Raw genomic sequence first — 20293 nt, 5'->3', positions numbered from 1 at the left:
GCCGTGAAAAATATATCCATTATTGCGCCTCCCCCCCCTAAAATACAAGTCTATTTTTATACTTTTGCATTGTGTACAGTCTGGAAGCTATCCACATTCCAAATTTCAAGTTTGTTGCATGTTGGGAAATATGCTAAACATTTCGAACACACACATTCACAAATTTCCCTTTTATATATAGATAAATCGGAATTTTACGACCCCCACTACCACTGTGTAGCATATTATTGTGGCAGGGATTCTATGAGATGAGTCATAATTGGCAATAAGTAACGGCAAAGCAGTTATAAATGACTTGTGCACAGTTGCGAAAACAGTACACGACCTCCCTGAAGGCATTCACCTTCAGCGAGCGCTATGCCGATCACACACGGTTCAAATTCGACCCTCGATCGATGGCTGCGCCATCGCCGCACACGCGTCAAATAAAAAGCAAGGGACAAGTCCTTACGAACAACTCCTTTCATTTTTCATTGCTGGAGGGGTTGCCCCCCCCCCCTACCTGAAAATCCTGGCTCCGCCATTGTAAGGGGTCCGTTATATAAAGCAACTTAAGTACAAAATACTGGGGAAAAAGGGAGCCAGGAAAATCTTACCCACGAACTCACTCTGTGCAAGAGAATGCAGATGATGTCCCCATCCCCACATTGAGAAATTGCCAACGTGAGTGTCCCCAAAGCTCACCGGCGATGAACACGAGGCGTCGAGCTGCCGCCAATAGGGGCCAGCTATGAGCACGCGTTTCCAAAGCTGTTGTGATCGCCTCTGGAAGCCGGATCTGATATGACATAATGGAAGCGTGCGTGCGTGCAGGTGTTCGGTGCCGGAATGTTGAAAACGTCTTATGGAGAGTAACTGTAGAGAGCCGAGCTTGGCTGGAGAGATCTGGGATTACGTTCCTGTGTCCGACTGAACGGGAGAATATGAAAATGTTTCGTAACATTAATCCTGTACACATAACTATCCATATATTTCATGAAACAGCACGATACAAATATATAATAATACAAAACATCAATAAATTATACTGTAATCTGGAAGTTTTATTTACCTTGGATGATTATGGGGGCGTGATGATTAAACGTTGGCGGTCATCGTTACCCTTGCTGCTACACTTCCCCCTGATCGCCCTCTCGCGTGTCTCGACACATCTGACTGTTGACTCGTCTACCATGAAATGACACCAACAGCAGACTACGCACCATCACCACCAGCAAGTCTATCCAACAACTCCATCTTTTTGAGCAAAACTCATCACCTGCCTTTCACCTCTCGCTCTCATTTCCTCCACTAACTGGACGCTTAGATCCCATGATTGAAATAAAAAAAACACACCATAAACAGGGCAAAAGTAGCACAAAAGGCTACGGGCACGTAAAGCGTACAAATGTAAGCCGTGTGAATGGCGCCACATGCGCCACAATCCAATACAGTGCTGTGCAAGTACAATATTATTCTAGCATAGTGGGAAGCTGCCAAACCGCGAAGTCAAAGGAATAATATAGTAACGCGGCGGCGCACCTTCAGCGATTTGTCCTGCCATGTTACTGTGTGCGTGTATCGTATCTCGCCAAACTGTATTGTTATATTACGGGAATTTTTTTCGCTAAACGCGTTTTTAGCTTCAAGCGGAACTTTTCAGGAATGCTTCTACCGCGTTTAACGAGGACTTATTGTTCAAATATAACATGGCAATCAAATTTGGTGAAAGAAAAATCTGCGAATGAAGAGGTTTGACTGTCCTTGGTAGTGTTGGGCGAGATTGTGCGCAAGTGTGTTGGTGTACAAGTCCCCCCTTGAACAAGCTGCTTTGCCTACTTTATTGTTCTCATCAACCGTTCAAGAAACCCTAATTACTCCTGCAGTACAACACGAGTTTGGAAGTTTCTTCCTAGCTTTATTCATCGAGTTCTGCACAAATACCGACAGCGACAATGCTATGTGTGCTTGGTTTTACATGGAAAGACAAAAATAGGAACACATGGATTAGAGAACATACCCAGGTAAACATCTAAACTATTTTAAAAAGTCGGTGGACTTGGGCAGGACACAATTCGCCAGACAAGATGATAGATGATGGTCTGGAAGAAAAATGGAGTGGCAGCCCAGGGCTGGACGCCCACCGAGGAGCTGGAGCGATGGAATAACTTAAATGAGCAGGTGCTGAGTGGACTGTTACATCGTAGGATCGTGAGGTGGCGGTAGCTTGGGGAGGGCCTTCAGCAGTGGATTGAGCATGGCTGATGATGCCGTGCTTACTCCTGAAATGAGTCTACCCATGGCCCACAGCCCATCCCGCACAGAGCGAGAGGTCACCGTAGGCCCTCCATCACTGAGTTTACATTTAACAGCATCACATTCCAATCCTTTTTTGTTACACGATCGCCGTACAGTAAATTAAATTAGTAACTGCAAAAGTCAAGGTCAATGGCGTTGCCACAACCAAGCTTTACAATAAGTGAATTTTTAACACATTTTTCTTGTTCACTTGAAAAAAATATTCAGAGACGTGGGAGCTCCTGTCCCTGACTTTGCCTCTGGTCAATTTGCTTCTGGTCAACACTCTAAGAACCCATCTGCCAGTGTTGGGCTGAATATTGTCAGTCAATACTCAACTGTGATTGCACAAGCAATCATGCCCCGACTGGCAGACATGCCCACTAACAGTCCAGATGTTGAGTCACTTTGTGCTGGAACAGCTGCCACTGGGGGTGCCCTTTCAAGTGTTCGCAATAATATGTAAGTGGTTTACTGCATCTATGAGGGCGCTCTATTAAATACGATGAATGTAACTCATGTGGATCTGTTGCAAAGGTCTCAGAAGTGTTTTGTTCAGGTAGTGGTCTTCTGCGATTCCAGCGTGAACTCTAATGACATGGGAGTTGTGGAAGTTGGAGACTCTGGATGATGGTCACACTCCTCGTGCCACTTCCTAACCATATGATGAGGCAGGATCAGAATCTCTTTCACGTGTCATTAAGGATTTCATATTCAGGGCCACGTACATCCTTTTAAGATACATTTTGATCCTATGTTTCAGTAAATACAGTAACAAAAATTAAATAGACGGTGATAGATCAGAATGCATGAGGTTTTTTGGATTAGATTGCGTAAATGTGTCGTTAAAACCCGCCACCACCAACATTTATAGTCATGGCTCTCTAACACACCGGTGTGCTGTACTAGTGACGAATTGACATGTTATGTTTACGTGACAATCCTCACTAGTTGGCTGTGTCAGGTGGTGGTGGGTATTAACGACACATTTATATATGTACGCGATCTAACCCAAAAAAGTCCTCTATTATGGATATTGGTCGCGACAGCCTACGTGTTAAACAGGTCAGAGTGCTTTTGGGAAACTGAACTTGACAATGAAAATCAAAAGACCAATGTTCGTAGAGAAGAATATTTTCCATCAGTGCTCATTTCTGTTATATGGATCAGAAACATGACCAATGACAAAGAAAAGTAAGCAAAGGCTGGAGAGTGTGCAAACGAGCAGAGAGGTGCATGCTTGGAATTACACGGAAAGAGGCACATGGATGAGTGTTATCGACATTACTGTACATAAACTAAAGTGGGTTTGGGAGGACATTGCTCGAGGATGATGGTGGTCGAGACGAAATAAATATTGGCAGCTAAAGGTGGAAACACGCCCGAGGACCTCGACTTTGGAAACGAAACGATAAGATCAGCTTGTGTGTAGGAAGGTGGATTGTTCCAATTCGTGAGTCACTGCCGTCCGCAAACACAGAAGTGGCACACTGAGCGATGGCAGTGTCCGTGTGCACGTCCACGCGCAGTGCGGCACCCCCCCCCCCCTCCTCACTGTGATTGGCAGTTACATGAAAAAAACGTTACCAGTTTGCCACGCATGAAAAATTTCACCTCTGAAAACTGAAAGGAGCGGCCACAGCGGTGGTGACGGTGAGCAGCACACCGGACTTGCAAATTAGAGGTCGTCACCTTTTCCAAGATGTCTGGTCAGTGTCGAAGAGAGCCCTCTAGTGGCGGCCCTTCCACCAATGGCGTGAGCGAGCAATTTCAATAGGCTTGTAACTGAGAGACGAGGGCACGTGAAGCACAAGGCTTAGGCTGGCATGCGGTTTTTGCTCGTCCGCACATGCCAATCACGTTCCACCAGAATCGATGACCGATTCCTGACTTTCCTAGCCAGAAACCGATTCTGAAAACAGTTACCAGTTTCCCAGTTGTGGTTTGACAGCCCTAGTCAAGAGCTTTTCTAGTTCCAAGTGTGATTCGATGAAACTTACAAAAGCAATCGGCTGCGAGAGTAGTTTTCTAAATTTATTCGTCTCAAGTCTTTGTCAAAATGTTTCATGATGAAATTAGTCATGGATCTTAAGCGAGTTCTACATTTGTTTTCGCGAATACAAGTAAAATAATACATACAAAAAGTCGGACACCCAAATGTACACGGGCAGTCAATTCCTGGAGCTTCTTACAGAGGCGCGAATTAAACACTGCACAGCGAGGTGTATGATATTCACCATCGGCTCGGACATTATGTATATACATTACATCTTTAAATACATCTCTTCAGTTGTATGCCAGTCGTTCCATCGGGATAGCTCAGGCTATGGATTAGCCCAACCGTTTCCCGACAAGGGCTTCCTGCAATTGTACAAGAGGCATTGAATTTCCACAGTTTTACCAAGTTCAGATTTGGGTCACACCATCAGTGCCGGAATTAATATAGTTAGCAATGTCACCTTTCACAAATACTGGAAAAAAGCACATGCCACCAATACACATCGATGCAGCCAAAAGCTCGTCGAAATAAATGCGGTTGATAATTAAAACCTTAAAAGTCGCGATATTAATCAATGGTTATAGCTCAATTGGTAAGGCATTGTTAACTTTTGGGGGAATCTTACAAATAATAAAGGCAGAATACTACCGATACGGAGAGTGTCATGCGGTACATGGTTTGCAGGCTACGACCAGGCTGACACACGAATATTAAAAAGACCACTCAGGTTGCCAGGGGTCAACTCAAATCCCAACGCGACTTGAATCTCATCTCAGCCAGGGTTTCGAGTGTCCCCATTGCTATGTCAGGGACGCGTGTCACGTAGATGCGCTACCTCACAATGGACATACACTCGGTTGCTGTGCACCGAAGACCAAGAGACACAAACGGCTAGTGTGGCAGTGAAGCCTGTGAAAAATGTACCCACAAATCTCTCGTGGGTTTACACACAGCAGTAATCATCGCCCCTACTGGCAGACTAATGCCATAATGGGGCAGCTGCCACCTGGTGCGTCCTTTCGAATGTGTTCATGAGATGCGAGTCAATTATCATGTGTACAGCACTGCGGAGAGCCCCCGTAGTGAAGGAGGGCAGCTCTGCCAAATACAAACAAGTATCATTCTCATGATTGGGACATCACCGGAATGCACCTAACCTCATCGCATCTTAGAAGCCAAGCAGGAGCTGCGGGGTTGTGGGTGGCAGAAAGCAATGCAGCAACATCCATTGTACCGTCCTATGCTCACCTTCACCAAGCCGCACTGACCAATGTGGTGAAATCTGGTAAAATAACCCCCACGATCCCCATGGAGTAGAGAGGTCCTCGTCCAGCAGTGGTCCGCATGTGCGCATGTAGTGGTGAGCACACCTTCGCCAGCGCATTCACCGGCGCCCGCTGAGCAGCGTGTGCCAACACCGTGGCCACGTCACCGGCTCTTTAACGCGCCTCGTACTTTGGTAAAGCACCTTGCCGAGGTGCGGTTATGCTGCCACGCACTGAGCGCACGTGCACACTCGTCCGTGTAGAGTAGAAGCAGCGGTAGAGTTGTCAGCTTGAGCCACGACATTATCAGTGACCCAAGGTCCACAACGCAATCAGTTTGGACAAAGCACCCAGGCGCAACTCGCAACGCTACACACAAAACAGCGGGACGTGCAATACAGGGAAGAGGTGGAGGAGAGGAGATCGTATTCTTGAGAGCCCAGACTTGAGCAGAATTGTCAGCACAGACAGCTGGGGGAATGGGAATTCAGAACTATGGAGGCAGCAGAGGAGAATAAACAACTTCCCGAGTGAAGTTTAACCTGCGCTCGTGATAGGTCTTGGTTGCTCATGCATAGAGCGCATGAATGGGAGTAAGAGGAAGGCAAGGGGGAAGAGGTGGGGGGGGTGCGGGATGAGAGAGAGAAGTAGGCAGTAACGAGGCTATAGAGAATCTTGAAGACGGCGAGTGGGAGCTGGTGAAGGGATCGGAACAGTGGCGGCTCCTGCAAAATCTCTCAGGGGGGGCAAATGTCTGGATGATTGATAAGGATAAGGTCCACCCATGCAATGGATACATTAACAGCTTAAGCAATTTAAAGGCAACTTCACTTCTTTAATATTAATGAAAAATAAAGTGACTCTTACAATACATCTCCTTGTTTGTTTCTATACTCACTATTAATAGAATCCACTCAAGTTTATTTTATTAAAGATTCCACTAGGTGGCAACAAATTATATTGTTGAATGAAACGTGCTTACGTATGATGACGTAAGCACGTTAGGGCGAGCCCTCCCGGAAGTCATAGAGAATGCATTGGAGCGCCCGCCGTTCGAAAAAAAAACATCTTTGAATGTAAGTCTATGGGGCCACTCGGGGCGATTCTCAGCCGGAGTGAAATCGCCCAAAAAGAGGCGGTACTCCACAGAACGTGACATGACGCTGATTGGACTATATCCAGAGGCACAGTGACGGCTAGCGTGACTCTGTGGTTGAATGACATTGGTGGTGCGTCGCCCAATCGCCCTAATGAAGAAACCGCCCCTGGATCGGAATATTGGGGTGACATGCTCTTGACAGCGGCATGTTGGGTCATCTGGAGGTTGCAGGCAATGGATTTACCTTGAAGATCTGCAGCTGTCAAGACGTGAAGACATGGATGAGGGACTCGGCAGGAAGCTGGAGCAGAGCAGTGGCGGACGTGGGAGATGTGGCGCAGATTGAGCAATGAGTTCAATAATTGGCATTGTGCACCAGCGACCATGCAATGGGCATATGTGCCTCTGGCCAAACCCTGGCTGGAGCAACGTACATCAGCACTGGGAGGATAGAAGCGGGCAAGTGTGGTGCAGGCACGTGGTGCTGGACAAACAAGTTGCTTGCTCGCGGCCCTACCCAACACGTTCTGTCCAAGTGAAAATGGGATTTAGGAGTGGTGTGCGTGTACAGGAAACGAAGGCGCATGTTACACAGAGGTGGAGATGTGAGGCGGAGAAACTTCTACTGCAATCACCGTGCGAGAGGAGGAGCAGCGCAGGCTATCGTCATACTCCGAGGGCTGCATACTCGGCAGTCACTGCAGTAAGGGTCCCAACCGCTGCTCTGCAGCGCAGTGGCTATGTACAAGTTCCGTTTTAATCACAAATCGTCAATTTGCTTGCTTTTTAAAACACACCGATTCAAATCTGGCCTACAGTTTAATCAGGCATAGTGTTACTGATAGACAGGGTGCCCCGTGGTGCAGCATTCACCTGATGTGTCTTATTACACAACTGTATAACAGTGGCAACAGAGGGCTACACGCACGCACACACGCGCACCACAAACACACACATACGCACGCGTTCAGGGCATGATCAACATGGCAGCTTCAATACAAAGACTCCTTTCAAAGAAAGTGACTGCGGCTTATATACTCCCTACTTTCCGCTATCGCCATCAAACTACAACCGTCACCCTAAGGCATGCCACTCACTCGACTTGATTTCCGTGAAGACAACGAGCGGACAGAGAGATGTCTACACAGATGTTAACTTCTCTCCAGATATGGTGTTGCCTACAAAGAAAGCCGAGGTTCTCCCAGAGCGTGAGACAGGAGGGCTGCTGGGCCCCAGAGGGGGCTCTAGAGCAGGGGCTGCTGCTGCTGTGTATACAGGGCCTGCGGCGGGGGCTGCACCGGCTGCACGGCATGCGGTGCGTTGTGCAGGCTGCTGTAAGCGGGCCCTGGGAACGTGCCGGCCACGCCGCCGGCTGCTGGGAGGCTCCCGGGAGGGAACCCCGTGGCCTCTACTCCGACAGGGCCCGGCGGCCCCATGTACACAACGTGGCCTGCGCCAGGCAGGGCACTGCAACAAGACGACAGCGGGACGCACACTCACACACACAGCACCCACATTCACCGTCGCCATGGGATACGCACAGCACATGAGACAAGGAACTGTGATAAAAATGTACAGAAGTCACCCGAAGCTCTCTCACACATACACCTGGGGCTTCAGGGTTGTAGAATCAAAGTGGTGCTGGTCACACAAAGCCTAGGTATTATTGACGATGATTGCTTTTGATAAGAGTGCCCTTTAAGCCAGGGTAGTCTTGGAGCGCTGTACACGTGGTAAGCGATTTATATCTCATCTCAAACATTTGAAAAGGCACACCCAGTGACAGCTGTCTCTCTGGGCTTACGGTGACAGCACCTGACTTGCAGATGGGCATGAGACGGCCAGTAGCGGTAGCGCATACATCGCTCATTGCAGTAATAATCAGGCAGCCCTGATTATTACTATGGGGTGTATTCGCCATAGAAATACAGTCTGCTTCATAGTGGATATTAAAGATCATTTAATGTTGTTTTAAAGAGTAGGCCATTGTGTGCTGGCGGCATGGTCCAAATTTGCCAAATATAACAAATTAGCTACAAATTACTCAACTGGAATTACACACAGAGAAAAAAAATCACTCCCTACTGTCAAATTACTGCAGGCATTGTCTGTGAAACATAGCGTCTTCGTAATAGCCTTGGGCGTTAGCAATGGCAAGAATACCAAAAGTACTAAATTATAAAAAAAAATTATAACAGTGCAAGGGCCAGAGTGGATATGGGTACCACCTAACATCTTAACATTTCAGTCACACCGATTACTTAGCTCGGACAAATAACTTTTGTGAACCATAATGAAATTATTTTTCATAAACTTCAAAAGCGATCCAAGGTGATTACTGAGTATGTAAACAGAGTCAAACACAACTGCAAGTGAGGTTATCGTAAAAAACCCACGGCTTAGAACTGCGATTTGCATGGGAAAGTAACCAAGGCCGTACAAACAATACAATTCCTGGTGTTTGGGGCATTCGCAGGGATTGAGTGAGAATCAGGTGAGTTTTGTGTCCTCAGTACGGCGCACTTTAGTGCTGTGGGGCATCTAAAATGTCGAGGTGATGTCAACAAGTCAAACAGAGGCCAAGCCAGAGCCGAGTCTCACTGAGAATATGGCCCAAGTGACGCATCCTGCACCCATGTTGAGGACTCAGTCTAGTAGACTGACTCTTCCATCTCATCCATCACACCGTGTCCAACCATTGCCACACTGCAGGTCACAACAACATACTCCCTCACTCAAACACCCACCCATCCAATTACTCACACTCATTCACTCACTCCTCACCACACTGCAGTTCAATACACATCACTTGCAGCTTCTTCCCTTACACTGCTCCACTTTGGATTCCCTCCAATTATCTTTTTTCCCCAAGCTCAATTTGCTAAATGCATTACCCTTTTTGCTATTACACATATGATAGTGCTGTTTGTTGCTGAACATTTGGCGTGTTGGACCATTGGACCTGTGCTCAGCAACTGTGTAAAAAAAGTGTGTGTGGTAGCCAACGCCACCGGCGGTGCTCCACACTTACTTGGTGTAGGCGTGGCCGGGTTGGCTCCCCCCCGGGCCCAGGGTGGGAGGCAGTGAGGCAGCACTTGGACCCTGGCCGCCATCGGCAGGTCCGAGATAGTTATGAGCCGTGCCCGGCACCATGTATCCGCCACCACCGCCAGCGCCAGCAGCAGGGCCACTGTACGGCTGCTGCTGCTGCTGCTGCTAGTGCCAAGTCACACACACACACACGGGGACAGGAACGTGGTGTCAAAAGTCAAAAGTGATTTCTCGCTCAAACGTGAGTTGAGGTGAGGCTGTGATGTGGCCCAGCGGTAGGGCGTTCGCCACTTGTTGCAGAGGTTCGCAGTTCGATTCCAGCGGGTTTCCCTGGTTATTACTGCAGGTGAATTAACCAGAGAAAAATGCATGTTGTCTGTTTCACAGTGGACCTTAAGAGATCCCCTGACATCGTTCTAAGGGAGAAGGCCATTGTGTGCCAACGCCAAGTATACAATTTGGCAAATTCGAAATATTATCCTCAAATTATTCAATTGGATCACACACAGCAGTAATTATTGACCGCCAGTGGCAGACTAATGAGCGTTTGGAGGCCAGGTGCCCACTGGGACAGCAAGTCACGTTTTGCATGTAAAGGGTTCTGAGACGCCCGGCCTGAAGGGCGCTCTATCAAAAACAAATCATTGTCATTTCCTCTCCTGTGTACAGCCCTGAGCCAGTGGTGGAAATTCTACATTCATACGGTGGAGTGAGTCGATCCATAGGACAACCACTGTTGACAAAGTGGCACTGATTTTTCTACCCCGGAGGGATGATGGGCTGAGTCGACCCCCAATCAGAATTTGAACTTGCAACCTTCAGATTGCGAGCCGCTTGCTCTAGCGCAGAATCACGCAGCCCCTTCGAGTACGAGAGTGTTACAATAGACATGTGGATGCTATGTTCGCCCGGCCTTACGCCGCAGAGCTCACAGTCAGCTCACGCGCACAATACGTGTTACTCAGCCGGAGGAACTTGACACCGACATTTTGAATGTAGCACGGAAGCTCAAAACACTTCGGAAGTGCTCTTGAACGAAACAACACAGCATCGCGAGCGAGGGGGCTGCCATGGTGGATTCAATGGTGAGCGCACTGGACATTAATGTTGTACAGAAGCAACATTTATGAAACCCCACCACCACCACCACCACCTCTACCCTCCCAGCGATATAAATGGGTACACTGTAGTCAGTTGATCTACGGGTTGCGTGTGGTGGTGGTAGAGTGTGGGTACTCTTGCAATACGTCTGGGCCAGCGTGGAAGAGTAAGCCAAATACCCTCTATAAGGGCTCTCTACAGCTCCCTCTAGTGTAGGCCATTCCGCCAGCAGTGGTGTAGATAGGGAATTGCAGGGCTGCCCTCTCGTGCAGTAGAAGACACGGGCAGTGGGTGTGACACTCTAGTGGCCCTGATTGAAGCCAGTTTCCACAGCGATTCTCCCCGCCGCTCTTCCTGGCTCTGAACAATAACTCAGTACGTTTGGTTTTATTTCCATTCTTACAGCGTAATGAGATCATCGCAAAGGCGCTGCTGTGTTTCACACAGCCTGCAGTAATTTCACAGTAGGGGGGTAATGTTGCTGTGTGTGATCCTAACTTAGCAATTTGCAGCTTATTCTTCAAAGTTTGTCAATTTTGACCGTGTTGCGGGCACACAATGGCCTACTCTTTATGAATGCGATCATAGGATATTTAACGGCCACTGTGAGTGAGTTTTACACACACCGCAGCAGTAACCACGGCGGTCAGAATCAGAATATCGAAATCAGAATATTTGTTTATACTGGATGAATCTGATGAGCAATGAAGCTCAAATGTTCGTCAGGAGCGAACGCACGACCGCTGCGACGTCAGAGTGACGCGAGTATGACGTCAGCATCTCCTGAATCAAGCGAGGGTCTCCACCCGTGCGCGGTGCCGAGCGCACGTGGGACCGGTGGCGAGGCCCGGTGTGTGCAGCCAGGGCCGCCCGTAAGGGTGGTGCGAGGCTCAGGGCAAATCCCACCGTGTGAGTCCCCGACACCTTCAAACTAAACCGGAGGTATTCCATCTGGCACCACTGTGACATGGATGCGCAGGGCTCACCAAAGCGCGGTGGACCGGGGAGGTCGCCCCGATAAGCTGCTACCCTCGGGATACCTCTGAATGCAGCCTGCACCTCGAATTCTGCTCCTTGGGCTTTGGCCCCCCTCACCTGCGAGTAGTAGTGCTGCTGCTGCTGCTGCTGCAGGGACGGCTGCACCTTCCCATAGACGCCATAGCCGGGGGCCTCATTCATGAGCTGGTTGTACAGCTCAAACGCTTCCATCACCTTCACGTTAATGTCCGACAGCTCAGAGTGTTTCCTGCGAACATCAAACAAAACAGTTTAACACGTAGGCTTTCGCGACCAACATCATCCATAATACCTGCACAGGTATTATGGATCAAACATAACAGTGGCTCGGCTCCACGGCTCCACTGGCGGTTTTGGGGGTAGCGTTCGTGTTGCGATTGTGCCGGGTAATCGATCCGATGATTTAAATTGACTCTTGCACCCATGGCGCTTGCGCCATGGGTGCACTGATCACGCTCACACTGTACGATAGTCAACCTCTAGACTTTGAGTGTGCTCAATACAGAACACGCGACACGGACGATAACAGTGAGACAGCACAAATGGGATGAAGCATTGATTCTGAAATTTATATTTCTACAGACCATGGAGGTGAGAGGGAGGGGAGACAGGTTAATCACTGCCATAGTTTTACAGTGAGAGGCGGAGCTGAGTTATCTGAGAAATCTCAACATCAGGCCTAGCCAGGGGAATTACAACATTTCCGAATTATACTTGTTTCAGATTGATAAAAAAACAGGACGTGACATTGATAACACAACATCAGTTTCTCTGTTCCCGACAAAAACAGTGTCATGTAATATCTAATGACGTCACATGCATAGAGTATCCGTGTGGGTTTGTGTCTCGGTGCGAGTCTATGGGTTTCTATGAGAATCTGTACCTAGGTTTAAGTCTACTGGGCATCTGTGAAAAAGAGCTTTATGGAACATTGGATATACATTCCTCCAGTACAAATATATATTCTAAGTCTTCTAAATATTCTGATGTTTCTCTTTGTGAATCTATAGGTCTCTGTGTGAACTTGTGTCCACGGATAACAATCTCTGAGGGCACAGGTGGTAGACCCTAGCTGGGATGTGATGCCAGCAGCTAGAATCCAGATATGGAATTACAGAATTACAGTTGCTCCTCAATTCGTATCCATGCAGGAGAGATTGATAAGAGATGGGGATTGTGCAAAGTGTATGCTTCAATCAAAAGGGGTACGCACCGGTCAATGTCCTCCAGCTTTTGGTCGATCAGAGGCCCCATGTGCTGGCACGACTCTAACGCAGAGCAGCACCAAGGGAAAGCCAGTGAGAGCGCGTCCGAGTCTCAGTCAGTGGTGTCAGGTCGCCATTTCATGAATATCCAAATCCACGTCACAGCTTAAGTTGACATGTAGAATTCAGCTGTCAATATCGTGGTCAATAATTGGTTTTGCCATGTGTAATTATTTGACCAAATTTGTGTCGCAAGGACCTGTCACCACCCGACCCAACCGTTACTGTTTCAGCTCACTTTCTCGCTCACCCACTCGCTCACCCACCCTCCCACCTACCCTACTCACCGATTCACTCACTCACTCATCGATAAAATTACAACCACATTTAGTGATTAGATTAACGACCTTTCGCTTGAAACTGCGTTGAGCATCTCCAGGGATAAGGTTCAGGAAGTAAAAAAAACAAGCCAGGAAGTCAGAACTGTGTCACCTGACCTCACAGGAATATACCAACCAATCAGATTTAATCTAGATATTAACCATTGCAAATTTATGTATTTTAATGCTATTTTGCTTTATCTGAGCTAACTGACTAGCATGGCATGCATTATTCATAGTGGATCATGTTGGCTGTGAAACCCTCCATGTCAAAGATGGTCTCACTGCACAAGTAACCTTGGAGTCTGCGTGTGGCCTCGGCGAAGGAGCTCATCGCGACAGACAGACACACATCTCGGTGCCTCCCTCTCTAGAGCAGCAGCCTGAGGTGGTTCCTACTGCAGTCAGCAGCCTCAAGCTAGTGCTGGAAATTCCACATTCTTATGGCAGGGGACAGTATCTTCATTGGACAACTGCCGTTGACTGAAAGTTTGGGTAAGGTTGCCATTTAGCTGCTGCTGCTGCCGATGCTGTCGCTGTTTCTGCTGTAACTCAGTAGTGGTCAATACACCAAGCAATCGGATCATCCATTCAGATGACTCGCAACGGGCTCTGTGATCCACCAGCAATGCTCTGACCAACAAGATGGATTTAACCCTGTAATATACGACAGACATACAACAAAAGTGCCATCTATTGGAAGATGTTATGATGATTTAATGCATGAATTCTTAAGTCACAGATTGTTATTCGTCATTAGCCATCACGAAAATTGTTTCCTGTTTATGTTCGTGTTTGCTCTTATGAGTCTTGAGATGCACAACAAAATATTTTCTGATCAACCACCCATGGGTCGGGATCCACTGCTGCTGCTAGAGGAGTGTATAAGAGAGTGTGTGTACTTTACCGAAAGAACCAAAGAATAATTCCTGCAGTCACGAAAGTTCCAAAATTAAGAGAGTGTGTGTATGGAGGAAGACTTGCGTACTGTAGAGCGAAGAGCACTGCCGTGATACAAAGCGTTTAAAAGCTGATGAGCGAAAATAAAGGACAGGCGCTGCAGTAGTAGCTAAAGACTACGGGCAGTGGAAGTGCTATTGGCCAAATATCCGAACGTTGAAAAAATGCCCTCTCTTTACTCAATTGGGATATAACACAAGGCAATATCGCCATCCTGCGGAAATCTGGCAGGAACTTCCCGAAATAGAGAAGCTTGGTGGGGCTTTCCTAGGTAAATGAGCGTAACAACAATAATAATTAACAACAAGTGGCAGCACGGTGCCAGCGCCGTACCCTCCAAATAGAGCAGCTCAGGGGGGTCGGGGCGCTCGTCGGCCGGGTCGGCGCTCTGCAACATCCTCAGCAATGTGTCCATCTTCTCCTGCGCACACACACACACACAAAGGTTCCCCATGTAGCTGTTAACACGTTTTCTTGGTTCTTTCGTGACTTTACCGAAAGAACCAAGAAGATGAATCCCTGCAGTCACGAAAGCTTTAAATCGAAATGTTAACACGTTGTTGGGGGGCAAGCGTGAGCAGCAATGAAGGCGGACATGGTGCACAAGGGGGTGGTGTGGTCGACACCACGCCCACCTTTTTCTGTGGACAGCACAGTGGTGCAGTGGTAACACTCGGTGGTGAGAAGTTAACTACCTCGACTGCTTTACAGGAAGTCGTGGGTTCGATCCCAACCCTGATGCCTGTATATTTGGAGCTTGCGTGTTCTCCCTGCGGTCGCGTGGATTTTATCCGGGTCCTCTGGTTTTTCCCTCCACATTTAGAGCCATTTATTCCGAGTATTTGGCTGCTATAAATTTCCACATGATAAGCTACATTGCTGAGTTGTCATTTGTGGCCAGGTCGCTTCTGGAAAAAAGAGCTATATAGCTCAGTGGGCATTAGCTGGTAAAATTAAAACAAAACATTTAGTTTTAAAAAGTCATGGGTTCAATTCCTGACTAGGGCACCTCTCTGTGTGGAGTATGTATGGTCTCCCCATGTTCCACATGGATTTCCTCTGAGTTTTCCACTTTTCTCCAATAGTGTAACTAGCATCGGACAAACATCCCAATGCTGAAACTTTACCTTGCAAAGTACTCAATTGGGATCACACAACAAAAGCAACATCGCACCTACTGCAAAAAACTTGGCAGGACATGCCTGAAAAATAGTTGAGAATTAGCAAGGCTTTCTGGTAAACAATAATAATTAACCAGTACTGGCTGAGCATTTGCGTGGGATCCATGGTTGGGGTGGAGGGTGGGTGGGCAGAGGCATGACGTTCGCGCGACGCATGCACCCGGCTCAACGCTGTGGGATGCGGGTGACGACATCATGCAGATGTGTGCTGTGACGTCACCACCACGCACTTGCCTGCTCGCGTGCCAGCCAGCAATGTCTTTTTACATATTTTACACAGTGCAGGCAGGCCGTCATCCATCAGTGGGCTGAGAATGGGCTGCACAAGTGCAACGCGTGTGGCAAGGTGAGCTGGCTCGGGGGAGGTGCTCACTTCATCGATGAACAAGGGCTCGGGCTCCGGCTCGATGGCTTCCACCTTCACCTCGTCGCTGAACTGTACCGTTTTCTTCTCAGTCTTTACGGCTGTTAAAACAACAATGCAGCCGCCTCACACTCTCTCACACTGAGTCACACTCACTCCATCACGATCTCACACTCACTCATCGTCTTACACTCACTCACATACTCTCACTCAACTCATTCACGTAATTACACGATCGCTTCCGCTCAAGCTCTCACACTAACTCACTCAACAATAACCATTGTTTGCCACTAGTCGCGGTGATGTTACCATAGCGCTTGTGCCAGGCTAGGTGTACTTTGAGGGCACATGAAGTGTTGAGGATTCGCTGGCAGGAGGTTTCAGAAAGGATCCAGGCGCCATGGGTTGACTGAGATTGTCAGTAGATGCACCACCTGTGCTCCCCACTGTGTCAACTTGCTGTGTTTTAGTCATTTGGTGCTTTGCTCTTTGTTGTGAATGTCGCTCCTCCATCCTCCATCATTGCTGGAGGGCGAGTGCCTCCAATTAGCCAGGAGGATCCTTCACGAGCCTCTTACACAGAGCTCGATCTTGACACCACTGGTACCAGTCATCGGCAAGTCCAATCAGCTCCACATTATTTTGTATCACATCAGTCCATCTCTTCCTTAGCCCGTGCCATGCCCGTTTAGCCCCATCTATCCAGCCAACATGCGTGCTACAAGGCCAGCAAAGTGGCGACATGTTATCTCCTTTACCTGGTATGCAGAAAGGCGTGAGTCTGACACCTGTCTGTTTGGAGTTTGCGTGTTCTCCACGTGGTCTCATGTATTTTTCTCTGGGTCCTACGTTTTTTCCCTCCACATGTAGAAACATGCGTTTTAGTTTATTTGGTTGCTATCAATCTCCACATGACACGCCACTTCATTGAGCTATCATTTGTGGCCAGTTTGCTTCTGAAACAGAGCTATTAACTCAGTGGGCTTTACCTGGTAAATTAAAAATAGTTTAAAATAAATAGATAATTGTTTTGAGCTGACTTAGTTGAACTATCATTTGTGGCCAGGTTACTTCTGAAAAATACCTATCAAGTCAGTGGGCTTTACCAGGTGAATAACATAGTTTAGTTTAGCTTAGTTCAAGACCCAGGCAATGCATCTTGCTTGCCGGAGGAACTCACCGATTGGACTGTGTCCAGATCTTTCAAGGATCCTTGAGTTCCTCACACAATCCAAGTTTGGTTAAACCCAGGATGGATCGTACGCAGACCAGTCTAAATGTTTCAAACTGGCGTAGATATTCCTTGAGGGCTCCACATTTCGCAAGAATATGGAAGAGAGGGGCATAACTGTGCTGAGTAGACCCATCGTTCTTTTATGGAGCAATCGACCAGTTGGCTTCCACACGGCATTAAAAAGCTGATGAAAAAATGCCTCTCGACTGATTCGGAGACCTCTACTGCCAAACTGGAGCTGGTTGTAAGCACGTTGCCCAGGTATGGAAACTTCTCCACTCTTTCCACAACTGCCCCATCACTCATGGGGAGTGGAGGGCGGGGATTATTCGATGAGATAAAATACCTAAGCAGGTGGTTTGTTTTTGTGGGGCTGATGGTAAGGCCACTTATCTTATAATAACATGCTTCACATTCATAGCAGGGTCTGCCACTCCTACTTAGAAGGATTGGGGTTCTTCAAGCCTCTCCTCAGCATGTCTGACAATGTTATATTGAATAATCCTTGGCAGGACCGTTCCCGGCCTCACACTGAGCAGGGAGATGCTCTGGTAGTTGTTGCCATCAGTGCGATCCCCCTTTTTTCACTGAAAATCACTGACTGATTCTCACTCTCATGCTCAAACGCTTTCTCTGCAGAACAGGGGGAGAACATAAAAAAATCCTCTCACTCGGTCACTCACTCTCTCACTCACTCACTCACTGTCACTCACTCGGTCACTCACTCTGCAGCATAAAAGGAAAACACACAAACTCCACGCAGAATTGAGTCAGGAATCAACCTCAGGCACTTCTTGCTGTGAGGGATGAGTGTTGGGCCAGGTTACCAGCCTTGGTCTCACAGTTTCTGGTGAGCACGTGAATTATAATCCACTGCCATTCACAGGAAGGGAGCGAGGTGACCCGTGCTGCCCCATGCTTTCCCATGCTGTCCCGTGCTGACCCGGGCTGACCCATGCTCTCCCGTGCTGATCCTTACTAACCTGCATTGATCCTTGGTAACCCGTTGCTGTCCCATACCAACCCGTGCTGTCCCGAGCCGACCCATGCTGTCCCGTACTGATCCTTTCTAACCCGTTGCTGTCCCATACCAACCCGTGCTGTCCCGTGCTGATCCTTGCCAACCCGTGTTGATCCTTTCTAACCCGTGCTGTCCCGTGCTGACCCGTGCTGACCCGTGGGACGGGAGAGGCGGACGCTCTCTACTCACGGGCTTCCGGCTCGGCCGTCAGGTCGGCTGAGACGAAGTTTGATGGGAACAGCCCCGATCCCTTGTGGGTCTCGCCCTTCCACCAGTTGGGGTCACTGCAGACACAGGCATGAACAATATAAAATTACTCGCCTTTTGCCCGTCCAAGGACGGGTGTATTGCAGTAAATCTGAAACTTGCAAGCGAAAAGCAGACCGCGACGTGATATTCATTGCATCCATTTGTGTACAATTTGTAAGGCTGCGGTGACACACACTTATTTCATTTAAAGGTTATAATCCCTTGTTCATCATGACGTCCTTTTTACTTCTATGTCTTAAAAGCGTTAGGGAGATCGCATGACGTGAGAGTTCTGCCTTTGTAGTGAGGGTTATAAGTTGATGCTGAGGAGGGGGGAGGAGGCGCCTCGCCCCCCCATGTGGAGTGACGTCACCTGCTAATTATTAATGGGGGGGGGGGGCTGTCCATTTGTAGGACGTCACCCGTTAATGATTATTAATGAGGGGGGGGGGTCCATGTGGAGGACGTAACCTGTTCATGATTATTAATAAGGGGGGCTGGTGGACGTGGAGTGACGTCACGCGCGGGACACACAGACATTCTTGGCTCATTATAGTAGTAAATAATCACGTTGTGTTGTACATTTGGCATTCTCGCTATTCTTTTCATAGCGCATGGCTAGCATCACGAAGACAGGTGATGCTGGTGACCTTTTTAATAATGTATTGGGAGTAACCCCTGCTCAGCTCATACAATTTCCTGCACGCCTGTCCAAACATTGAACAAATTTAGTTTCCAGCCTATCCACGAAAGTAATGTTCTGAAACAACTTTCCTACCTCAAAGGGTCCTCCTCTACCGGAGCAGATAGTATTCCCGTCTTTGCTCTGCTAACTGTTGGTCACCTAATATACAAACCTATAGCCCATATTTTCAACCTGTCCATCAAAGAATCATCAGTACCTCTAGAATGGAAACATTCCTATTTTTGTCCACTTCACAAAGGGGGCCCTAAAGATGATCCAAATAACTACCAACCTATCTAAATTTTGTCCCCGTTTTATTGAACTACCAAATTAGCAGTTTCCTGTCCAACAACAATCTCTTACATCGAAACCAATCTGGGTTCGAAAAAAATACAGCATCAAATCTGCTGCATTAGACTCTCTGAATCACATTTAATAAGCAGTAATGTGCCAGTCTATTTCTTGACTTGTCCAAAGCCTTTGATACAGTCGACCACAACATCCTGCTTAGTAAACTAAGTTGCCTCTGTTTCTCCAAACCCGCAGTGGAATGGTTAAAAAATTACCTCTCTTCTCGCACCCAAACTGTATTCATAGATGGCTGGAGGTCAAACAGTGTTTAGATAACAAAAGGGGTTCCCACAGGGTTCCATCCTCGGCCCCCTCTTGTTCTCTCTTTATGTCAATGACTTGGGCACTGACCTTGATCATTCCAGGGTAAATTTTTTGCAGATGACACAATACTAATTACTGCTGGCCACTCTCCGGATGACGTGATTGCTAAGCTCCAGGGTGATTTCAACAAACTACAACGTCAGCTAGTTTCTCTTAAACTAGTCCTGAATACCTCCAAAACCAAGGTGCTATGCTTCTCACCAGGACTAAATCAGGAAGTCATTTTTTCCCCAATTACATTCCTTAAATAATTATCAAATAGAGCAAGTCAATATCTATAAGTATCGTGGGGTCATCCTTGAATCAAAACTGATTTTTCAAGATCACATTGATTATATTGGTAAAAAGACAAAAAAAATTGGTTTTCTGTATCGACACAAGCACTGCTTCCCCCCTATGTTCCGTTTGGAATTGATAAAAAGCTACCATACTGCCTCTACTTGATTACTGTGACATCGTATATAAATCAGCCCCCAGTACTATACTGAAGAAGCTTGACTCAATTTATCACTCGGCCTTAAGATTTGCAT

At 47.6% G+C, this 20293-nt stretch overlaps 1 protein-coding gene across 3 annotated transcripts in view; it reads right to left on the bottom strand.

Annotated features, from left to right (window-relative positions):
• Positions 1-2764: 2764 nt before the first annotated feature.
• Positions 2765-20293, bottom strand: part of STAM (signal transducing adaptor molecule) — a 31030-nt gene continuing 13501 nt past the window's right edge. Inside the window, exons 8-14 of one of the 3 annotated variants that reach the window (XM_061563602.1) lie at positions 18344-18438; positions 15909-16000; positions 14688-14775; positions 13023-13077; positions 11888-12038; positions 9672-9856; positions 2765-8107 (exon numbers count right to left, since the gene is read on the bottom strand). In XM_061563602.1, the coding sequence (XP_061419586.1) occupies positions 7885-8107; positions 9672-9856; positions 11888-12038; positions 13023-13077; positions 14688-14775; positions 15909-16000; positions 18344-18438 (889 nt within the window). In that variant the 3' untranslated portion in view covers positions 2765-7884. The remainder of the gene's footprint in view (positions 8108-9671; positions 9857-11887; positions 12039-13022; positions 13078-14687; positions 14776-15908; positions 16001-18343; positions 18439-20293) is intronic. The other 2 variants (XM_061563603.1, XM_061563604.1) reach the window with 2 other exon arrangements.

The sequence above is a fragment of the Lethenteron reissneri genome, chromosome 31 (assembly GCF_015708825.2).
Source record: "Lethenteron reissneri isolate LAM-NWPU_2019-01 chromosome 31, ASM1570882v1, whole genome shotgun sequence".
In the NCBI taxonomy this organism is placed as follows: domain Eukaryota; kingdom Metazoa; phylum Chordata; class Hyperoartia; order Petromyzontiformes; family Petromyzontidae; genus Lethenteron; species Lethenteron reissneri.
Note: the sequence above shows the minus strand (reverse complement) of the source record. Positions and strands in the feature narration are given on the sequence as shown.